The sequence below is a fragment of the Silene latifolia genome, chromosome 2 (assembly GCF_048544455.1).
Source record: "Silene latifolia isolate original U9 population chromosome 2, ASM4854445v1, whole genome shotgun sequence".
Classification (NCBI taxonomy): Eukaryota; Viridiplantae; Streptophyta; class Magnoliopsida; order Caryophyllales; family Caryophyllaceae; genus Silene; species Silene latifolia.
This window is the reverse complement of record NC_133527.1, coordinates 187815053-187836921: the sequence shown is the minus strand read 5'-3', so window position 1 is coordinate 187836921 and position 21869 is coordinate 187815053. Positions and strand designations below refer to the sequence as shown.

At 32.5% G+C, this 21869-nt stretch overlaps 1 protein-coding gene across 1 annotated transcript; it reads right to left on the bottom strand.

Moving 5' to 3' along the window:
* Positions 1 to 3723: 3723 nt before the first annotated feature.
* Positions 3724 to 8773, bottom strand: LOC141643878 (uncharacterized). Its single transcript, XM_074453216.1, has 6 exons — positions 8358 to 8773; positions 6532 to 6726; positions 5576 to 5665; positions 5346 to 5404; positions 4094 to 4244; positions 3724 to 4017 (listed from the first exon to the last, which is right to left on the bottom strand). The coding sequence occupies exons 1-6, from the start codon at positions 8643 to 8645 to the stop codon at positions 3922 to 3924; spliced, it is 879 nt and encodes a 292-aa protein (XP_074309317.1). The 5' UTR covers positions 8646 to 8773; the 3' UTR covers positions 3724 to 3921.
* Positions 8774 to 21869: the final 13096 nt, after the last annotated feature.

Below are 21869 nucleotides of genomic sequence, written 5' to 3'. Positions count from 1 at the left end.
TTCTTACTCAGTGTTAGTAAATGGAACACCGGGAGACGTTTTTAAACCCACTCGAGGTATTCGACAAGGAGACCCGCTTTCGCCATATATTTTTATTATGTGCGCCGAGATATTAGCAAGATCTCTACAAAAAAATAGTGATGTTAGCTCTAGTGATATTGGTATTAGAATTGGATCCGGGGTGGAGAAAATTCTCTTTCTCACTTTTGCGGATGACACTATCATTTTCGCTAAAGCCTCTAACCAGAGTTGTAGAACTATTAAGTCTATTTTAGATAAATTTTGCACGATTTCGGGACAATTTGTTAATTTTGACAAATCCACTTTTCAATGCACCAGAAATATTGAGCGTTCTCTTCGTGAATCCTTTAGAGGCATTCTTCATATGAACGAGGAAGCCCATTTGGGTAAGTATTTAGGATGTCCTATAATTGATAGCAGAGTGACTAAAAATACTTTCGAGAACATTATTCAATCCTCTTGCACTCAAATATCGAAATGGAAAGCGAATTCTCTATCTCAAGCAGGTAGACTAGTTCTTGTTAATGCTAATTTAGCCGCGAAGGGAACTTTTCAGATGCAAAGCTTCCTCCTCCCTTCATCGATCCATAATAGATTAGATAAAATTAATAGAGACTTTATTTGGAATAAGAATCCTTCCCAGCGTTCTCCTAATTTAGTTGGTTGGCATAAAGTTTGTTTACCAAAGTCGGTTGGTGGTTTAGGAATTAAATCTTCTGAAGCAGCTAATAAAGCTCTTCAAATGAAACTTTTATGGAAAATTCTTATGGATAAAGAAAGTATATGGGTCAAAGTGGTATCTGAAAAATACTTGAAAAATTGTTCACTCTTTGATCATAAGCCTAATTCAACCTCTTCTTGGCAATGGCGTAAACTAATGAGTCTTCGGACTCTATTTAGAAAAAGACTGAGATGGCAGGTAGGTAATGGTAACAACATTAAGTTTTAGTCTGATAATTGGGTTTTTTCACACCCACTTACAAGCAGTGTGGTTGATGATGATAGTAACCGTGATCTTAATCTTTTGGTTAAAGATTTCATAACCTCGGACAAACAATGAGATGTTTGTAAATTATCCATTTTAGTGAATAACGATATTGTTAATCAGATTACTAATATTCCAGTGCCACATAATGATATTCCGGATACCCTCATTTGGGGTTGTCCGTAGATGGAAAGTTCTCTACCAAAACAAAGAACTTTCTTAGCGCAAGGTTTGTTCGATCAAGCTCTTGACAAATGTGAATTTCAGTGGATTTGGAAATTGAATATTCCTCCTAAATTGAAATTTTTTCTTTGGAAAGCCTGTGTTGACGGCCTTCCAACGAAAAGTAGACTTCTCAAGAGTCATATTGATGTCCCACCTCATTGTGTTTTGTGCAACAACCCTATTGAAAACAAAGATCATTTCTTTTACGAATGTCCCTTGATTGGGTCTGTCATCCAAGACCTGAATATTATTAGTTTCAACGAGTTTTTGTCAAATTATGGTATTATTACAAGTCAAAGTTTTAAAATGAAACTTAATTATCTCAAGGATTTAATTCCAAAAGATGACTTTATAAAGATTATTTTTATTTGGTGGAATGCATGGTTCCATAGAAATGATATTATCTTTAATAATGTTAATTTAAGTATCAGCAAACTTATTACTTTATGTAATAATAGCATAAAGACATGGAATGTGACTAGATTTAAGGATCTCAACAATCCTGAGGTAGAAGAGTCAGCTAGAAACCATTCTAGTAAGGAAGAGATTTGGTGGGAAAAACCTACAAACGGTTTCCTAAAGCTAAATTTTGACGGATCGAGAATAGAAGGTAATAAAGCTGCTTTAGGATATTCTATAAGAGATCACAATGGTAAAGTTGTTTTGTTGGGAGCAAAAAAGTGCGGATCCAATAGTATCCTTGTTGCGGAAGCACTTGCTTTAAAAGAAGGTATTTTAGCAGCTAAATACTTAGGAATCTCGAAGTTAATTGTGGAGGGTGACAACTTATGTGTTATTAACTCGATTCGAGGTACTTGGCAAATTCCGTGGGAAATTTCTAGTATTATCAAGGATGTGAAATTAGACCTTCATTTTTTCGATGAAGTGATAATTAAACATTGCTTTCGTGAAGCCAACAAGGTTGCTGACTTCATGGCTTCGGTTGGACATTCATGTCCAACTCTTTCGAGGTGGTTTGATAGCCGGTGGCTTCAACTTACCTCCCTCATTCGAAAGGATGAGATAGGTTGGTCCTACTCTAGAGGATCAACCTAGTTTTCTTACCTAATCAAAAAAAAAAAAAAAAAAAAATATACTCCCTTCGTAGTCCCTAACCATATAGGCTGTAACCCGATTACATTCGGGTATTGGGCGTGTGTAAATATTTCGTTCTGGTAAAAATCTTTGGGGACCACCTGCAATTAACACCAAAAACTAATTCAATAGGTCTTGGTATAGACGGGTAAAGACCTCTAATAAAATGGGTAGGGGGACAAGGTGGGGCACTCCCATGTGCTTTCCACTTTATGACAAATGAGTATTTTATGAGGGAAAATGGTATCCGTCTATACGTATAGACGGATAGTGTCCGTCTATAATGAGAATTTGTGAAACTAATTTGAGATGGTTGTGAATGAGGAGAGTTTCTCTTCCATTTCGATCATTTTATTTCGATGGTTCAGATCGTATTCTGACATCATCAAACGGTCCAAAATTTAAGGGTAAAAATAAAGGGATAACGAGGTTTGGTGAGAAAAATATTATTAAATGAGTTTAAGAGGAGAAATGAAGGGAAAGAAATGGAGAGGATTCATTCTCGTTGTGAATATTCGTTTATTGGAAAATTTTACCCCACCCTTCGTACAAGACCTTAAACTCTATGTAAGAATATATATATAATCAATTAGTCTCACTTTAGAGTTTAGACCGGTATATCCGTCTAAAGTGTAGATGGGTCAAATATGTCACCACTTACATAATAAGACAAAGTGGTGACATCCCACTTGTTGTTTGTCTTATTATAAAGTGAGAATTTGTGATATATAATTTCAAACACGAGTTTTCGATTTTAATAGGGGGGTATTCATTTGAAATTAAACGGTTAAAATATAAATATTTTACGATAAAATGTAAAACATTTTTGATAGAAAGTTGCTATAAAGTTTGATCACATTTCTTAGTCTAACCGAACTACACGTTAACCTCACTTGGCAAGAGCATCGCTTAAACATTTTATTCAACGTGTACTAATCTAACTTTACATCTTTAATCTATCGGGCGTTGAGATAAACAGATGGGGCACGAAAAATGGGCTCCTAGAAATAACTGAGGCTAAGCGCGGACTCACTTATGCTCCATAAGTGTCAAAGAATAGATATGGGCAGTCGTACACCTCCTTGGCTCAAGTCTCGAGTATGAAAACACCTCATCGGTTTAACACATAATTCTCGTTATCTTTTTTCCGGGAACCTTCTAAAGTTCTTGGGTGACTTCGATACCCTTTCTGGTGAAAAATCTTTCTTGGTCACGCACACCAAACACCCTCCGTCTGGTCATGACTCTCTTCAAATTTTTACTAGCACCAGGTTCTGTAATGCTGCATTGGAACAATATATAAATGCTATGGTCCAAGGCAACTTTCGTTTGCCCATCACAAAGTCAGAAAGTTCAGGCCTTCACACACGAAAAACCAAGCCTGAACCACCCGAGAATTATGTACATACGCCTTTTCTTTCCATTTACAGATCTTATGTCAAATATCTTACAAGATCCTTTAAAGTTTGAAACCAACGACACTTACAAGTTACAACCACTACTCCACGATACATCAGGAACAAAACAAATGACTAAAAAAGAGGAGCTGAGAGTCGAAGTTGATCTTGATAAATACCGTCACACTTATTTTGCACTCACTTTTCGGAAACAGAGTTAGCACTAGCAGCCAGCTTCCTGGCATTCTCAACAGCTCTAGTGTAAAAATAAAGTCTCCAAAGAGTCGCATTATTCTGCAATTGAACCCATTGTAGCATTAATCAATGAAATCCAAGGATTTATCTACGTAAACTATAGCAGCAAGCATACCTGTACTTCTAGATCAACAACCAGCTCATCCAATGATAAAGTATCACATGATTTTCCGTGGTGGATGATCTCCACAATTCGATTCAAACTACTCGATGGGAGTTGCTGAATTAACTTCTGAAGTTGCTGCTTCTCTTGGTGAGTCATCTGCCTTTCCAAATTTGAAAACACAAAACTAATTTAATTTGCAATTTCCAACATCAACAAGGACAAGAACGAGAACAATTTCCATTAACAACAGTGAACTAAAACGTCGGCAGAAATTATGACTATCCAACAAAAGCGAAAATTCAAGTAGAATGTACAGATCCCGTCTGAACTTCAATGAGAAAGGCTTAAGCTGGGTTTGAAACCAATGGGTGTTATTCATAAGTAAAGCCTATGTTACTAGAATACCATTACACTAGAGGTCATATACTCATATGTAAGATTTAAGTTACTCCAACACTTCACTTAGCAGCCGTATCAAGTATCCGATACGTATCATGTCAGATACTACACGACACTTCGACACTTCATTTTAGACCAAAAATTGAAAACTTCGAACAAAATAGTCGTATCAGATACTCCGACACCGTGTCGTATCCGATACTTGCAGAGGAGTCGTAAGATTTAGAGATAAAATTATCATTATTAGCCCTTACTTAAAAGAATTTACATGTAGATATACCACAGTACCATTGTTACTTAATTAGGTATAGTATAAGTTCAATTTTTAATCTACTAGATAAAGAACGGAGCCAACTATTATGGGACGGACCTATGATATCAAGGACCGAAGGAGTAATAAATATCAGACCTGTACGGCTTTCGATAACCCATACACAAAATTTGAGATTTAAGTACACAATATCAGACCCAAAGGCTTGTGTGTATGCACCTTTTTAATTTCAATCTTCTTTAGGCAGAGTGGTATTACTAACTAAAATAGCATCTTTCATAAGTTTTGCACTTGCATATACACTGTACAGTGCCCATGCATTCAGGATATACACCAATAAGCATGGTGTGGCTCAATCCATATGCATGTCTCCCCAGAAATGATAGTCTAAGGAAAAAATTACAGAGGGTTGGGGTTTTCCTTGTCAGTTGGCCACGCTCAGGTAAGTTGAAAGGCAATACAAGATTCATATTCACCAAAGTTCCCATCATGATGACAAATCATGAAGAGGACATCACTAGTTAAATGACATCTCCAGCTAAATTATGTCTTCCATCGAAACCTGCATTAGTTTCAGACTTAGTTTCTTACCTGCATTTCGAAGCAACAGCACCTAGTATTTCTTCAAGCTGGAGCTCCATGTAATTTAACTGTATGAGGCAAAGGCAACCGTTAGCTTCAAAATAACATATTGCAACGACCATAACACAGTTACACAACTTTGTTTCGTAGACAACCCCCAATCCAGAAGAAACATTGACAACCTATACTCAAACACTCGTGCTTAAAATCACAATGCAATCGAATGCTAATAAACGGACCGTTTCATAGTGCTCATTAGATTGTTTGATCATTATCTCCTCAACCACGCTATTTTTGCTCCCCAACAAAAGCTTTAGATCCTCATCGTCCTACAAAAAAGCATTGAAAAATTTAATATTCTACTAACCAAACATGAAGAATGCAACGTCAACAAGCAGGCAAATGTCCTACAACAAAAGACAGTGACAATCATTAAATGATCAATGAAATGAACGCATGAAACATAAGTATTTATGCAAAGTAAAGTGATTGAACTTTCATATAGAGATTAAAATGGACAAGATTAACAATCTGGGACAAAAAAGAAATTTGACAATTGACATTGTTTACTGGGAAGAGAAAAAAAAAAGAGAGAGAGAGAGAGAGAGAGAGAGAGAGAGAGAAAAGGACAAGATCGTGGGGTCTAGTTTACAGCCTGTTTGGTCTAGTTTTTCTTTAGAAAGTTCACTAGGATAGCATTAAGTTTTCATTAAGGGGAGGAGAGGCAGTGGAAAAAAACATGGGGTCTCCAAATCGGAAAGGATCTTGGTTCAGAAAAAGGGATACCACCAGTTCTCTTCCTTTCCTTCAGCAACCTTGTAGCTAATGAAAATAGTCTCTCTCCCTCCCTTTCTCACCAAAACCCATATCTAAACAAATGATCTTCCAAATTTGATTTCATACAACTTCTTCTAGAAACCATCAAATGTTTGCCAAGCTTACTTTGCAACAAGAGGCAGGAGAGGCGTGAATATGAAAAACCACCAGAAATTTTAATAGACTATAGACATATTGATCAAATTTAAAGAAAAACAAACAAAAGAAACTAAATAGGCAAGACTTACTATTCTCAGGTCTCAATCAGTCAAATCTTTATGGTAGTTGGTGACTTGGTGTGGCAATAAATACAGGCCACAACACGGCATTGCGACTGAAGGTATAAGTTTTAAGGTTACTGCTATGGCATTTTTCTTACCTCTGCTATTTCTGGCTCCGCATCTCTACTTTGTTCAGTTAACAAATCTTCCTTTCCATTTGAAGCCCGCGTCCTCTGCTTTTTACGAGGCGATGTCAAGTCTCCTGTCAATAGAGCTTCCCCGTCCAAATTCCTATTAGTTTTAGATTTCAAGCAGGCAATTATATGACGGATGCGCATGACAGGATCAATCATCTGCATTTCAAGTTTCTGTTATGATGCATCATACGAAACTAAAATTTCTAATTAGACACAGCATGGCCTCTAAAATATTTTCAGAGAAATAAACAACCCCAAGTATAAGATTGTACGAGTACAAATGCGCACATGAATTATACAGATAAGAAAGAAGTATCACAATCAAAAGAAAATCATAACCAGACAATCCACTCCGTCTATAAGTCTATTCAAAGAACTCGCACCTCAGACACTGAAAAATTTCGAAAGTATGATCAAGAATTCTGAAGACAGTACTAAAACAACGTAACAAACATCAGATCATGCTAGGTTATTAGGCTTAGGACAATGATTTTATCATGGACAATTGAGGGTCTTAACTCCTGAGGTTGGGATCAGAATCTACAAATTTACTTGGTAAATGGTACATCATTCGTGATCTTTTGAAATGTATATTTGCCTAGAACTAACCCTGGTATATCTTAACATACCGCATGTTTAGCACACTAAAAGTGTTTAAGACACCCTCACAGAGTTAATCATCCCACCACTTCTACAATTCCATCCTCCCCACACAAGGACCCACTAGCCAAATTTAAGTTTCAAAAGATATTGAAAACTTCTATAGATGAATGAACAAAAGGAAAAGGAAACTCCGCCTTCTCACGCTTACTACTAAACTAAAATACATAAAACCACAAATCCGTAAGAGGTCAAAGTGAACAAAATCGAGATAATGACAAAACCCAAAAGAGGTTATTCACTTGTCAGTCTTATATTTATCCTAAAAATAGTCTCACATGCATCAAATTCAAATGATTTGCATTTAAACCCAACGCCTTTCTGGTTCCTTGATTTAGTAGCAAAACATAAGGATTGTTAGAATAATGATACTATTATGACCAAACCAATCCCGGTCTGATTAAGCCTGATCTAGCACTAATCAGAATAGGTTTTACACCATAGGACAAAGGCGTCCATCCAATGCTCTCGACTGTGATACCAACATCCATAGTAACGAGAAACAGCTACATCTGAGCCATAAATAATTCAGAAACCATGATATAATTACTTTGTCAAGAAATCATGGATAAAGCATAGAATACAGTCACACTTAAACCAACATTGTGAAGTTCAACATAAGAACAGCCAATTTTCGCATATCAACATATCGCCTTTGCACAGAACATAAATTCCATCTGCTTACAGGAATTATAATATTTCTCACAAAAAATGCTTCCTTGCTAACATTTTTGGCAACTAAGAGATGATTATCCTATAGTAATCACGATTATTCTCTACCAATACATAGTTCCACTTGTAAATTGTTGAAATAGACAAATGAATGATCATAAATCATAATACCATTACAAAATAAAACAGAAATACCTGTTTAAGACGGTTTTACACTAAGTATATCGTAAAACAAATCCTTTTGGCAACTACCCACTTCGTCACAATCATTTGTTTACCTTTGATTAATCTACTCTCGCAACAAATATAAAAAGATAAACAAATGATTGGGACGGAGTGTGCACTTTTTAATATAAATGTACCATGTTCTATGTAGTTAGTATCTGTTTTACATAATATTAGTGTAAAACCGTCTTACATACGAACAACGACGGAACCAAAAGAAATACCCGTACCTCATCAACCTCACGAGTTAAAGCCCTAGCACTTTGCCTCAAAGACGCCTTCAACAAGTCTTTTTTGCAAGCAGGAATTGAATCATCCAAGCTTTTACTAAACGAAGTGACGGGAGAAGAACTATTTGCAGCGACCAATTTTCTGGAATTTGAATTTGAATTTGAAAACTGGAGATTATCATCTAGGTTTAACAAATCGACGATTTCATGCTTGTAGAAACCGAATAAATCCGGCCCTATAATGTTCGATTTCGGCTCCGTTTTCACGTTCGTTGGATCCTTTGCCATTATCGTCTTCAATGAAGCTTGAATTGTGAGTAAATTGAAAGGGGGAAATGAGTTTTCTAGGGTTTCGTTCTCAATTTTAAATTTTTTGGGTTACGTATGAGTAGAGATGGCAACGGATCCTGGACCCTATCCAGATTCGCGGATTCGGACCCTGATGGGTAGGATATGGATCCTTATTTTTTGGACTCCGTGGATATGGATCAACTTATTTGAAAATGGATCTGCATATGGATCTGGAAAATTTGGATCCGTCGGATATGGGTCGGATATGGATCCAACGTTGGTGTGGCGGATATGGATCTGGATCCTACCAGACCCTACTCCGATCCGGTCCATTGTCATCCCTACTAACATTACACAAACACAGTACACAAGTTGTAAGTTAGAGATGGCAACGGATCCTGGACACTATCCAGATCCGCGGATCCGGACCCTGATGGGTAGGATATGGAACTTAATTTTTCGGACCCCGTGGATATGGGTTGGATATGGATCCACTTATTTGAAAATGGATCTGGATATGGATCAGCAAAATTTGGATCCACTGGATATGGGTCGGATATGGATCCAACGTTGGTATGGCGGATATGAATCTGGATCCTCTCGGACCCTATCCAGATCCGCTCCATTGCCATTCCTACGTATGAGTATCCCTTTCTACACCTGCCAAAATAACTCCGAACCGAAAAAATTATCAAAAATATTTGAATTCATACTCGGAAAACATCGGATTGAGTCATCTGAATAACACCTGAAATCCGACTCAATCTGAATTGAATCGAACGATACTCAAACCGATAAGGACTGAATCGATTTACTTGAATTAAAAATATTTATTTCTCATAAATATACTCATACTAGTTTGAATGCCCGTGCGTTGCAACGGGGTAATTAGCTTATTTATAATGAAAAAAAAAACGTTATAAGCGTTTAATGTTTACATTATATGTCTAATAATTTGTTTACATATTATAAAAATATCTATTTCAAAAAAAATAAAAGATTAATATATACGGGGGTAACTCTTATTTATAATCATATAATCACCCCACCTTATACTAATCTTTCGATGTGGGACAATTTTACTATTTATAAGTAATATATTCACAAAAATTGGATTTTTTTTCTGATGTGGGACAATTCTAATATTTATACGTAATATATATTTAATCAAACCTGCATTATTTTTTAAAGTGGGACAAATAACATACTCAGAATTACTCCATCTTTTTTGCACTTAGTTCGACATCCAACCAGATCTCGAATACCGAATACAGACAATTGCTACTCATTATATCTAATAGTTATATTTAAATTTAATAATATGATCAAGTACTCTCCATTAATATTTGTACGTTGTTTTTCTTCAAAAAAAATTTAACATAATTGAGATACGGAAATTTTCCGTGGTACCCCTTAATTTTGTTAGATTTTCAACGTTACCCTTACTTTTAAAAATCTGCTTATGGTACCCTTGGGGTTCCATTTTTTTGCCCTTGGTACCCCCTAATGTAAAGGCTATTAAATGGATGTTATGTTTGATGGTGTGGCTATAAAATAACAATTAAAAAATAATACCCCCTTTATTGTTTTATTGGTACGGATATCTCTCTTTTAAATGCAAATTTAATTAACTATATCATTATAATATTGAAAATTTCTCATGGTAACCTTGAACTTTGATAGATTACACATGCTACCATAGACGTTTGTTTTCTATTTTTTTTTTATCATAATTAAAATATGTGCAAATGATAAGAACCTATACTCTAATGATAGAATATTTTTTTAACACAATTCTAATTATATTATTTAAACGTAGTATATTTACCACACCTACATTATTTTTCAATATGGGACATATAAATTCTATAGGTAGAAAATATAATGATATAAACTTTTAAGAGCTCTCTAAGACAATACTTAAGCGACTCAAAAGATTTTGGGTTGATGCCTAAGTTCCAAGGATGCTCATAGAATCACCCACCTTATGCTATATTTCGATGTGGGAAAATTCTATTTTTTATATGTAATATATTTATCACACCTATATTATTTTTCAATGTGGGAGATATAACATACTATGAAATACACCATCTTTAATATGTGCAAATTATATGAAATCTATATATACTCTAATGATAACATTTCTTACCATGAATCTAATAATATTATTTTCATAATTTGTTTACCTACATTATTTTGTCAAATGAAATTTAAAAGTTTTTATATAAAAATTAGAAACATTACTTGAATATAAAATAAACATAGTATATATTATAATAACTAAAAGATTTTCCAAACATTAACTTAGGTTAGAAACCATTATTGTAGAGACAGTAATACAAACTCTTTTAAGAGTTATCTCTGACAATACTTAAAGGAATCAAAAGATTTTGGGTTATGACTTCTATTTATAATCATAAGATCACCATGCCTTATGGTAATCTTCCGATGTGGGACAATTCTAATATTTATACATAGTATATTCACCACACTTACGTTACTTTTCAATGTAAGACAAATAACATACTAAGTACACCATTTTTTTTTTTTGCACCTACTTTGATATCAACCCGATTTAATAATGAGAAAATACAATACAATACAATACAATATACATTCTAATGATAGCATTTTTTTTTTGTCACAGTCTAATTATATAATTTTCATAGGATACTTTTTTTTTTTCAAATGAAATATAAAGTTTTTATATCAAAATTATAAACATCACTTTAATATAATATAGAAAATGTAAATATATATGGGAATTTCTATTATTTATACATAATATATTCACAACACCTACATTATTTTTCAATGTGGGACATATAACATACTAAAAAGTCTATAACTTTTATATCAAAAAATTTTGGATTAATACATAAGTTTCAAGGATGCCTCCTATCTATATTTATAGAATCACCCTGCCGTATACTATTATTTCAATGTGAGATACATAATTTAGTTATTTAGACGTAGTTTGTTCATAATGCCTACATTATTTTTCAATGTGGAAGATATAACATATCAGGAAATACATGTCTCTTCTTAAAAAAACCACTATTGTATACATATTATTTTTCAACTTCTTTAAAACACTTTATTAAAAATACTAATTTAACCTTTTAATATTTGTAAATATAATAACAAAATACTAATTTAACCTTTTAATATTTGTAAATATATATTAACAAAAGATAATGAAGAATCTTAGAATGGTAATTTAATTGCTACGTACCACCCTGCTAATCTCCTATTGACATTAAGAGTCAAGCATAAATCAAACTACTCTTCTTTAATCCGTGCATATATATATATATATATATATATATAAGTTACGTATTAGGTTTTGTAGGTTCAATTATTCTTTTGTAAATCTCCCCTTCCCGGCTTCCCGTGTCATTGTTCTTATTATTATTGATTTGTTAATTTGCTTTAATTAGTAAAACCTTTAGTTATTTTTTGATTTTTTGATTTTCTTTCGGGTAGTTCCCAACGATTTCCACATTATTTTTTATATCATATCGTAGATAATGATAGAAAATCTTAAGAGCTCTTTAAAACAATATTTATGAGACTCAAAAAATTTTGGGTGGATACATAAGTTCCAAATATGCATCCTATTTATAATCATAGGATCACATCACCTTATACTAATCTTTCGATGTGGGACAATTCTACTATTTATATGTACTATATTCATCACACCTACTTATTTTCCAATGTGGGACAAAACATACTAAAAAGTACACAATTTTACGTATTAAGAAGTACACCAGCTTTACTATGTGCAAATAATATGAAATTTATACTCTAATGATAGCATTTTTTAACACAAAGCTAATTATATTATTTTCATAATTTTTGTAACGATATTTTTTTGCCAAATGAAATGTAAAAGTTTGATATAAAAATTGGAAATATCACTTGAATATAATTTAGAAAATATACATATTATAATAATTAAAAGATTTTCCACTTTATTTTTTACATCAAAAATTATACTTTCCTAAATTGATTTTTGATGATGTGGACGCTCTCAAATCGCTCGAAAAAACTCTCTTTTATATATATATATAGATTTTAGGGGTTTTTTCTATTGATTATTTGTTAGATTTTTTTGTGAAACACAGCCTTTAAAAAAAACTCTTTGCGAAACACTAGCTTTAAAAAAAAAGTTTGTAAAACACAACCTTTAAAAACAAAAAAGTTGCAAAACACTACTTTTAGGCCGGAGTTTGACCAAATTAATAAAAAACCGGTGATGACTCGCCATTAATTACGCTATAAGTGCACCAAAAAAATTAATTACTCTATCACGTGTGAATGTGTGATGTCCAAACTCTTCCTTCCATTTTATTTCACTTAATTTTAGACTGAAATCACCTTAAACAATCCCAAATTTTTACATGTTAGAAAGCTTCTTCCTTGATTTTTTTTCCATCATGAAAGTTTTAAGGCGGTCGGGATGCCACAACGACATTTGAGAAGCGGTTTGACGAAGATTCTGAACTGTCACTGAACATTGTGAAAAAAAGAGGGAGCTATTTAGAAAAATTGAGGCAGGGAAGTGGTGAAGTGGATGATAGTGAGATAAAGAGGGAAGGGGCTTTTAGCGGGGGAATTAAGAAAGAGGGGGATTAATTGGGGAGAAAACAATTCATGGCTTCTATTGGACATGAATGTCCAACTCTTTTGAGGTGGTTTGAAAGGCGGTGGTTTCAACTTACCTCACTCATTCGAAAGGATGAGATAGGTTGGTCCTACCCTAGAGGATCAACCTAGTTTTCTTACCTTACCAAAAAAAAAAAAATTGGGGAGAAAACAAAAAAAAACAAAAAAAGTCATATAAACATGGCACGTGCGAGTTATTATGACACCGGAAATGAATTAAGCTGGCGGAATCCGGCCAAAAAGTAGTGTTTCGCAACTTTTGGGTTTTTTAAGGTTATGTTTTACAAATTATGTTTTTAAAGGTAATGTTTCGCAAAGAGTTTTTTTAAAGGCTGTGTTTGACAAAAAATCCTTATTTGTTTATTAATGGTAATTTGAATTGGGTCGTTTGGTTGTAAATGTAGAAACTTGCATTGCCTAGTTAGTGATTCATGTAGGTATCCAATTTACCTAAGGAGACTTAGGACTTAGGAGGGTATGATTATTGGTAAAAAGACTCTACACATCAGCTTTTCACTAACTTTCAGACTTCATACATTATCATCCAGATTTACCTCAGACTCTACTTTTCCATTTCACTTTTTTTTTTTTTTTTTTTTACAAACTTAAAAAAAATTGACACATGAGATTCATTCATTGGATAATTTTCTTTGAAGGTCGGGTCAAGACTCACTCAAAGTTTTAAATTGAGTATTGGATTTTCAAAACTCAACTTAAGACTTTGGTAAATTATTGGTAGTTTTGAGTGAGTATTGTCTTAAGGCTTACCAAAGCTATATCTCAATACTACCAATAATCTTACCCTCGTTCATGGGAAGTTCCAATTCAAGTAAGTTGGGGTAACCAAACAAGGTACTCATTTTGAAATTCACCTGAATTGGAATTCCAATTTTATTTAGTGGGTTACCAAACGATCCCTTACATTCAAATTGAAAATTATAAGGTACATTTAAGCTAATGTTCTTATCTTCAACTCGAAAAAAGTATGACATGAAACTCAACTAAACTGATATTGACTTGATTCGAAGTGTACTCGACTCGAAATAGCATAAACCGATTAAAGTAGCTATCTGAAATGAACCCGATTGAAATCGAACTAAAACTGAAAATAAGGTAAATTTAAATCGAACCGTTTTAACCTGATCTGAAACCGAACCAAATGACCCGTATTCCTTTCCACCGTTTTCATTTATCAAAAAAATTTTGAAAGATCGTCCTAAAATTTGGTGTTAATATGATATATCAAAATAATAAAAAGACTAAATTAAAATAGATTATTAATAAAAATGGACACGATTTGTATAAATTTGATACGCTCGTTATAAAAATATCCACTAACTGAATAAGTCTAGTATTGACCAAAAATAGAGGCTTGGAGGATTATGACTTATGAGAAGCACACTCTCAATAACTTGTTGAAAGATCTCTCATAATTTATTGGGTAAATTGATACCTTATACCTATTATAAGACACTTTTTCAAATTTTATACCTAGAATATTTTTTTTTTTTCAAAACTTATACCAAAAAGCCTCATTTATTCCATACTCAATACCAAATCTCATAAAATGACAATTTTACCCTTACTAATTACCCATCACCAACCTCTTGAGTTTTGCCCACCACACTTAAACCCATTTACACCCCCATTAACTCACTAACACACATACCCTCCTTCATATCCACCACATACACCCCCTCACCATCACCACTCATCACCTCATTCCCCGTCGTAACCACCACCGGGGTTGGCTGCCACCCAAGTGCCTCCCGCTAGCGTCGCAGCCCCAAGTGTCCTCCCAAAAAGCCCTTTCGATGTCTCCCCGTATCTCATAGAACCCCAAACCCAAACCAGCACCTTCTACCTAACAAATCCTCCCTTGCCACCGAATATCCCTCCCCCAAGACTAAAAAACAATAAATCTAAATTTTTTAAGGGTGGTGGCCCGGACAATGTTTAAGAAGATCCTCATGTAATTGATATCAATTTCTTTGACGCATTTTAAACATCCAAAATATTCGTTCGTGATTACAATCTAATTATATATGCTCAAATTTTTTCTTCTTAAAAAGTCACGAGTTCACCCTGTTTTTGTATATATAACTAAGATTAATATCAGCATATTAACAATTTTGTTCCTCGGCATATTAACAATTTTAGTACCATTAATGATAACAATTGTATGTTATGTTTTCCTTATCTCATCATTTTGTCATATAGTCAGCAAAAATTGCGTATGAGATCTATATTATAAATTTTAAATCGCCATTAGTAGTTTTTTTGTCTGTCGTGTTGGAGAATTCATTTAAATTTGCTTGGGTAAACAATTTTCGTTACTCGTTGTTGTGAGGTAAAGAGGAGACCAAATAAACTTAGAGATTATGAATTATGATAATCTCTTTGTTTAAGAAGAGGTCGTGCGACACGATCACAAGGATTATATAGATTGTAAAAAAAAAATTATAATTTTGCTGATTATAATGATCAAGCTTGTATAGATACTACTTTCTCAAATTCACATAACATAATAAAAAAAATGGATGATTGTATCAGTCATATTTTAACAATTTTAATGTATGTCTGTTGTTATAAGGAAAATGAGTTAGCGCCGCCCGGTGGCGCCCAATCTCAGCGCTATCCTCTCATATACAATAAATGAGGACCTATAAAATAATGGATACATCCTTTAAAATAAGTGGGGATCCCAATATTAAGGAGTGCATGTGAGAGGGTTATAAAGCATACATCTATTTTTTCTTTATATTTTTAAAAGATAAACTCACACTTACCTAATACTCTAAAAGCTGAGTTTTTTCTCGACTTCTAATTGGCGGCCGAGTCCCCCCATATTTTCTTATTCTATTTAATTAACATCTCTCCTCAACACAGTCCATATTCATATCTCTTATGTTATTTTAATTACTTATGTTAAAACATAAGTTAAAATGTCACAATTTACATACATTTAACGGGTCTAACATGTCAAATACCTTTAATATGGTTCTAATAAAATACGATTGTACATTATCTAATATTCAAATCTAATATTTATCAAATATTCGAATCTCCAAATATGGACTATTTATATTGTCACGATATTGAACACTTAATCACGCTCGATTATATGTTTATGTGTCTAATGATAGCGCCTGTTATTACGACTCGTGTATTTTTTCCACGGGTATAAAACTAGTAAACGATAAAACACACAAACATATGAACATTCAAATTTGTATCTTTAGTATACCTTGGTAGTTATTAAAAACCAACATTTTTTTTACAAATAGCACATGTTTATTAATAAACTTAGCAAAAGACGATTGAAAGAGCAATAACACTAGCAATGCCGGACAACTTAAGAGTGGTGGCATCATTTTTCTTGGGAGGCGGAGCTGCGAGAGCATCAGCAGGAGTACTCTCGCTAGGACTAGGAGAAGGACCGTCTGCTTCCGGTGCTAAACCTTCTTCCGGAGAACCAGCAGGAGAATCGATAGACGCGTCTTTGGGAGACAACGCAGCAGCAGGGGGTTCACTCGTAGGAGACTCTACACTTTGGCTGCTAGGGCTAATTGATGCCTCTGGGCTAATTGATGGCGACATGGTAGGAGCCATAGACGGTGTTTTCGATCCTTCTGGACTAATTGATGGCGATGCTGCAGGGCCCTGTGCCATAACAACGCTTGTAAATAAGATTAATCCCAATGTGAATGCCAACACGAAACGATGATCCATGATTTGATGTTGTATTGTTGGTTTTTGATTATTAGTTGTTATTATGATACAATGATTCTTTTGGAAATGCAGTGTCTTTTTTTAATGATTAGTAGACAACTGCAAAGACAAAGAATGAATTTGATTATGGAGGATAATGATATTTTATATACATTTTTAAATTAGCATATCTATTAATAGGGTGAGTTAATTTGTGGCACACATTAAAAAAGGGGTCGAATTTAAAGGTCATTCTTATAATTGTGTCACTTTTATTTTGAGGATACCTAAAATCTCAAATAAAATATTAGCTATTTATATATAAAAAACAAAAAATAAATACGGTCATGACATAAGATCCATATTGGAAACCATGAATTCGTTAAGTAAATGTATGGTTATCTTTTTAAGAGAGAACATATTCTTTAACTTAAAATTTGAACGATTTTTACCGAATGAGTTTGCATTACGACTATGTTACATTAAAATGCATAGGATTTAAAGATGAAGTTATTTAAAATTAAGTATGAACATAGCTTTATGATTGGATTATCCAGAGAACTTTTAATACACTGGTTAAGATTTAATAACATACGATTAGATAAAAATCGAACATAGCTTTATGATTGGATTATCTACTTTGGATACTTGTAGTTCTTAAGTTCTAGAGAATATCTAATACATGAATTTAAATTTAGTAACATGGAGTATAATTTTTTTTAGGGAAACTTATGAGTATAATTAATGTTAATACTTTAAATAAAAATCAAACCAACGTTATAAACCACAAAATTATTACTTTTACGTGTGTTTCCCACGTGGCTAATTTAATGAATTAGATTGCTGATAAATATTACGAGAAGTTTTATTTACTTTTTTTTTAGGTAAGCTAACCTTATAACAGAAAAAAAAAGTTAATTGACAAAATAATAATTTAAGCATGAGTTGTATGACAACCAAACTTCCCATACTTTTCAAATGTGTTGAAGGCAAATTTATTATAACAATCCCGTGCCAAAAACAAATGCACGGGTTAATTTTTTTTATCATAAGTTCATAACGAAGTATGATTTTATTTGTTCCACTTTAACTGTCTTCTTTTTAAATAAAATAATTAACCTCCTAATTGATTACTAGTATAAATTCCGCGCATACGCGGTTTTTTAGATAAGAATATTAGAGAATTTAACAATGATCTAATTATATTTAACTCGTTTTAACTCCTTTTAAAATTTTAGTATAGAATAAAAATTAATATTAGTAATGTTTTGTGTTAAGAGATAAAAAAAAAGGTTCAACAGTGTTACTCTATATAAAATTGGTGAATTTATTTTGTGTGCATCTGTGTTGTAATAGATATACTTATGCATATATTGAATCAAAAAAATTAACCAAAATTTAAATGTTCACGTTGTATAGAGTATAAATAGATGTATAGATGTTAAATTAAAGTGTAAGAAAATATATATTATTGGCAATTTTTTCGTTTTAGAAGTAAAAACAATATATGAATGCTCTTATAAATATGTAAATGGAATAGAATTATATGGAATTAAGCAGTTTGGCCCAATTGTAGATATGATATAATAAAGCCCAAATATGGAATATTCATTTAGGCGGGAAAATATTAGAGCTTTCTTATTCTTTTAGTTTAGTGGGGATGGTTGCTTACCTCAACATAAATGGGTTGTGTGTTAAGTACATGTCTAATTTGAGGACCCCTCTAGAGTCTAGACCAACTCAAGAAATTATGAGAAGAAATAATACTTCTCAGAATTTTCTCAAATAAAATTTACCTACTCTAACAAATAGGGGTTAAACTACACACAGTTGTTCTATGAAGTAATCATAATTTAAAAACCTGTAAAGACATGTATATTTTGTTTCCAGAATTAGAATCCTAATATTACACTACATTAATTGTTATATGTAACTCATGCATGTCCTACCTCAACGAGGATCCCCTGACACATTTTTGTGTTCCATCTCCTGTCTCATGCTCTCTCCTTTTGACACTTACACATAAAAATATATGGTATATTTATTATTTCCTATGTTGATGTGTCAAGCAAATAGTAGGATGGGACAAAAAATGGAACACCATATGGGACAGGGGATCTATCTGCTCACTTCATCATATAATTTATTTATATATTTGCTTTGATTGTGTTTGATTACTCTATGTAGATTTTATTGGAGAGTAAGATGAATGGTTGTCATAAGTTAATCATTGTTACTTAATCTATACAATATAGTTAGAAGACTACCTAAAGCATTAAATTTTATTTTACGTGACAGTTTTACCATTAATTTGTAGTATTTGATTATAAATTACTCCATCCATTCAAGTCCAAATACAACAAGGTCTCACTACACACTTGTCAATGCAAGATTTACGATGTAAATATTTTCAATTTTATGTTATAAAAAAATATAAAAGTTTGATATTCTAATTGCATTTACAAAAACGAATTAAACAATATCCCACATGAATATATTTTCTCTTATATATTGCAAGGAATATCGATTATTCTCTTCGAACATGAATAGTGGCAAAATCTCAATTGTTGTATTTGCTCTTGAATGGAGGGAGTATTTGATTTGATTTGATTTGAGACAATACAACATTGATGAATAATTCTTACTCTAAAAAAAATATATACATTGAATTATGATTGAATTAATGACACAAAAAGAAGAAGTAAAAAAGCCTATTTGTATTGTGTTTAGCAATTATAAATCAATTTCTTTTAAAAAAAAAGACATCATCATCATGTATATATTTTTTTTGGGTAAATTGATTATTACTCCATTATATAATTCACTTTTTGAAACTTACTCACTTATATAATTTTTTTCGAAACTTACACCCGTAAAATATAACTTTTTTCAAATATTGCTCCATTCAGTGATTTCGGCCAAACAAAGAGAAATATTTCCTCCAAAATTTGAAATTTGGTACTATTTTTTCTTGCATATGACTATATTACCCTTAGCCTTATTATATGCTTAATTTAATAAACTCTTCCTCCCAAATTTGTTAAATTCACCTCCTTCCTCCCAATTTTGTCAAATCCCTTTTTCCCTCTCGGTGCAGTTGAAGTCTTCAATATAATAAAACTAAAGACAATATAGTCATAAACAGCAAAAGTTACTACCAATTTCAAATTTTGAGTGGAATATTTTCATTTTATTGACCGGAATCGTTAAATGGGAGCAATATTTGATAAATGTGACATTTTATTGGAGTAATTTTCGAAAAAAATTATATAATGGAGTAAGTTTCAAAAAGTGAATTATATAAGGGGGTAATAATCAATTTACTCTATTTTTTTCAAAAGAAAAAATGTTGAAACAATCATTAAACATCAAAACAAATACTAAATGTAGTTTGAAGTTATCACTATATTGTTAAAATATATTTTACGAATAAAATCATCGTTTATATTTTTTTTAGAGTTTAAAGTTATCACCATATTATTTCAAGATAATGCTAAATTGCTAACCATTCAATCTACCTTGAATTGTAGCTAGCAAATAAAAATATAGAAATTTCTATTTTCAAAAACTTTTTTTAGGTTGAATTAATTACTTAATTGAACTGTTTTTAATGAAAGAACAATAAAGGGTAAAATATACCGAGAGAGAGCAGTAAGTGGATTATACATCCGATGTATTACCACCAGTTTTATATTTTCTGAGCATTATAATAAATTTTTGAGTTTTGTTTTAAAAATTATGAGTTTTACTATAAAGTTTATGAGTTAATTCACTAAAACATTAAGCTCAAAAAATTATAATAAAACTCGAAAACGAGTGATTTATGATTATGGTGTTGAAAATAAAAATAATTCTGACTTTAGGTTTAGTTTAAACTTAATTCCCACTGTTCAGGTAGGTCTGGAAGTTATTCCAAATCAATATCAACAGCATATTGGGAATTAAGTTCTAAACAAATCTTTAAATTGAAATAGTTATACTTTTCATAAAAAAACATTGCTCTTTTCTTTTCAAATGTGTTGAAGGCAAATTTATTAAAACAATCCCGTGCAAAAAAAAAAAAAAAGCACGGGTTAATTTTTTTGATTATGACGAAGTATGATTTTATTTGTTCCACTTTAATTGTCTTCTTTTTAAATTTGGAAATGAAAAATGAGTAGACTACCACTATTAACCCTATAATCTTTTAACTAACACTTCTCTTTTCAAAACAATAGTGTTTGGTTGCCATTCAAAAACACATAAAACACGGAAAATGATCGAAAACGGGTGTACCATGTACGAATCACAAACACTTACATAATAGGATATTTAGGACTTGTTTGGCTGTCATTCAAAAACACATGAATTGTAATTCATGGGAAGTGTAAAAATAGCTAGTTGTTTGGTTGTCCCAATTCACATGAATTGGAACTTCTTAGGAACTCTAATTCCTCCGTGATGGAGGAAGTTGTTTACCTAGCCCCCCAGGTAGCTGGAAGTTCTTATGGAATTAGAGTTTTCACATGCAACCAAACAACTTTTCCAAATTCAGATGAAATAGAATAGCATAGTAATTGGATCTTACTAGGCATTGCAATTTCTCATTGTCAACCAAACAACCCCTTACACAATTTTTACGTAAAATTGTCTCACACAAGACGGACATGTGTAAGAAGCACAAATACTTGTTACATAAAGCGATCTTACACGATTGTTACATAAAATCGTCTCACACAATAGGAACGGGTATAAGAAACACAAATGCTTACATAAAACGACTCTATATATATTTACGTAAAACCGTCTTACACAAAACGAACAAATATAACAAGGGTGGGACTTGGAAAGAATGAT

Coding starts and splice junctions, on each gene's coding strand:
- LOC141643878 (XM_074453216.1), bottom strand. CDS start 8,645: ATGGCAAAGGATCCAACGAACGTGAAAACGGAGCCGAAATCGAACATT. Junction 5,666..6,531: donor CGGAGCCAGAAATAGCAGAG/GTAAGAAAAATG, acceptor GCTTTTTTGTAG/GACGATGAGGATCTAAAGCT. Junction 4,245..5,345: donor GCTGTTGCTTCGAAATGCAG/GTAAGAAACTAA, acceptor AAATTTGGAAAG/GCAGATGACTCACCAAGAGA.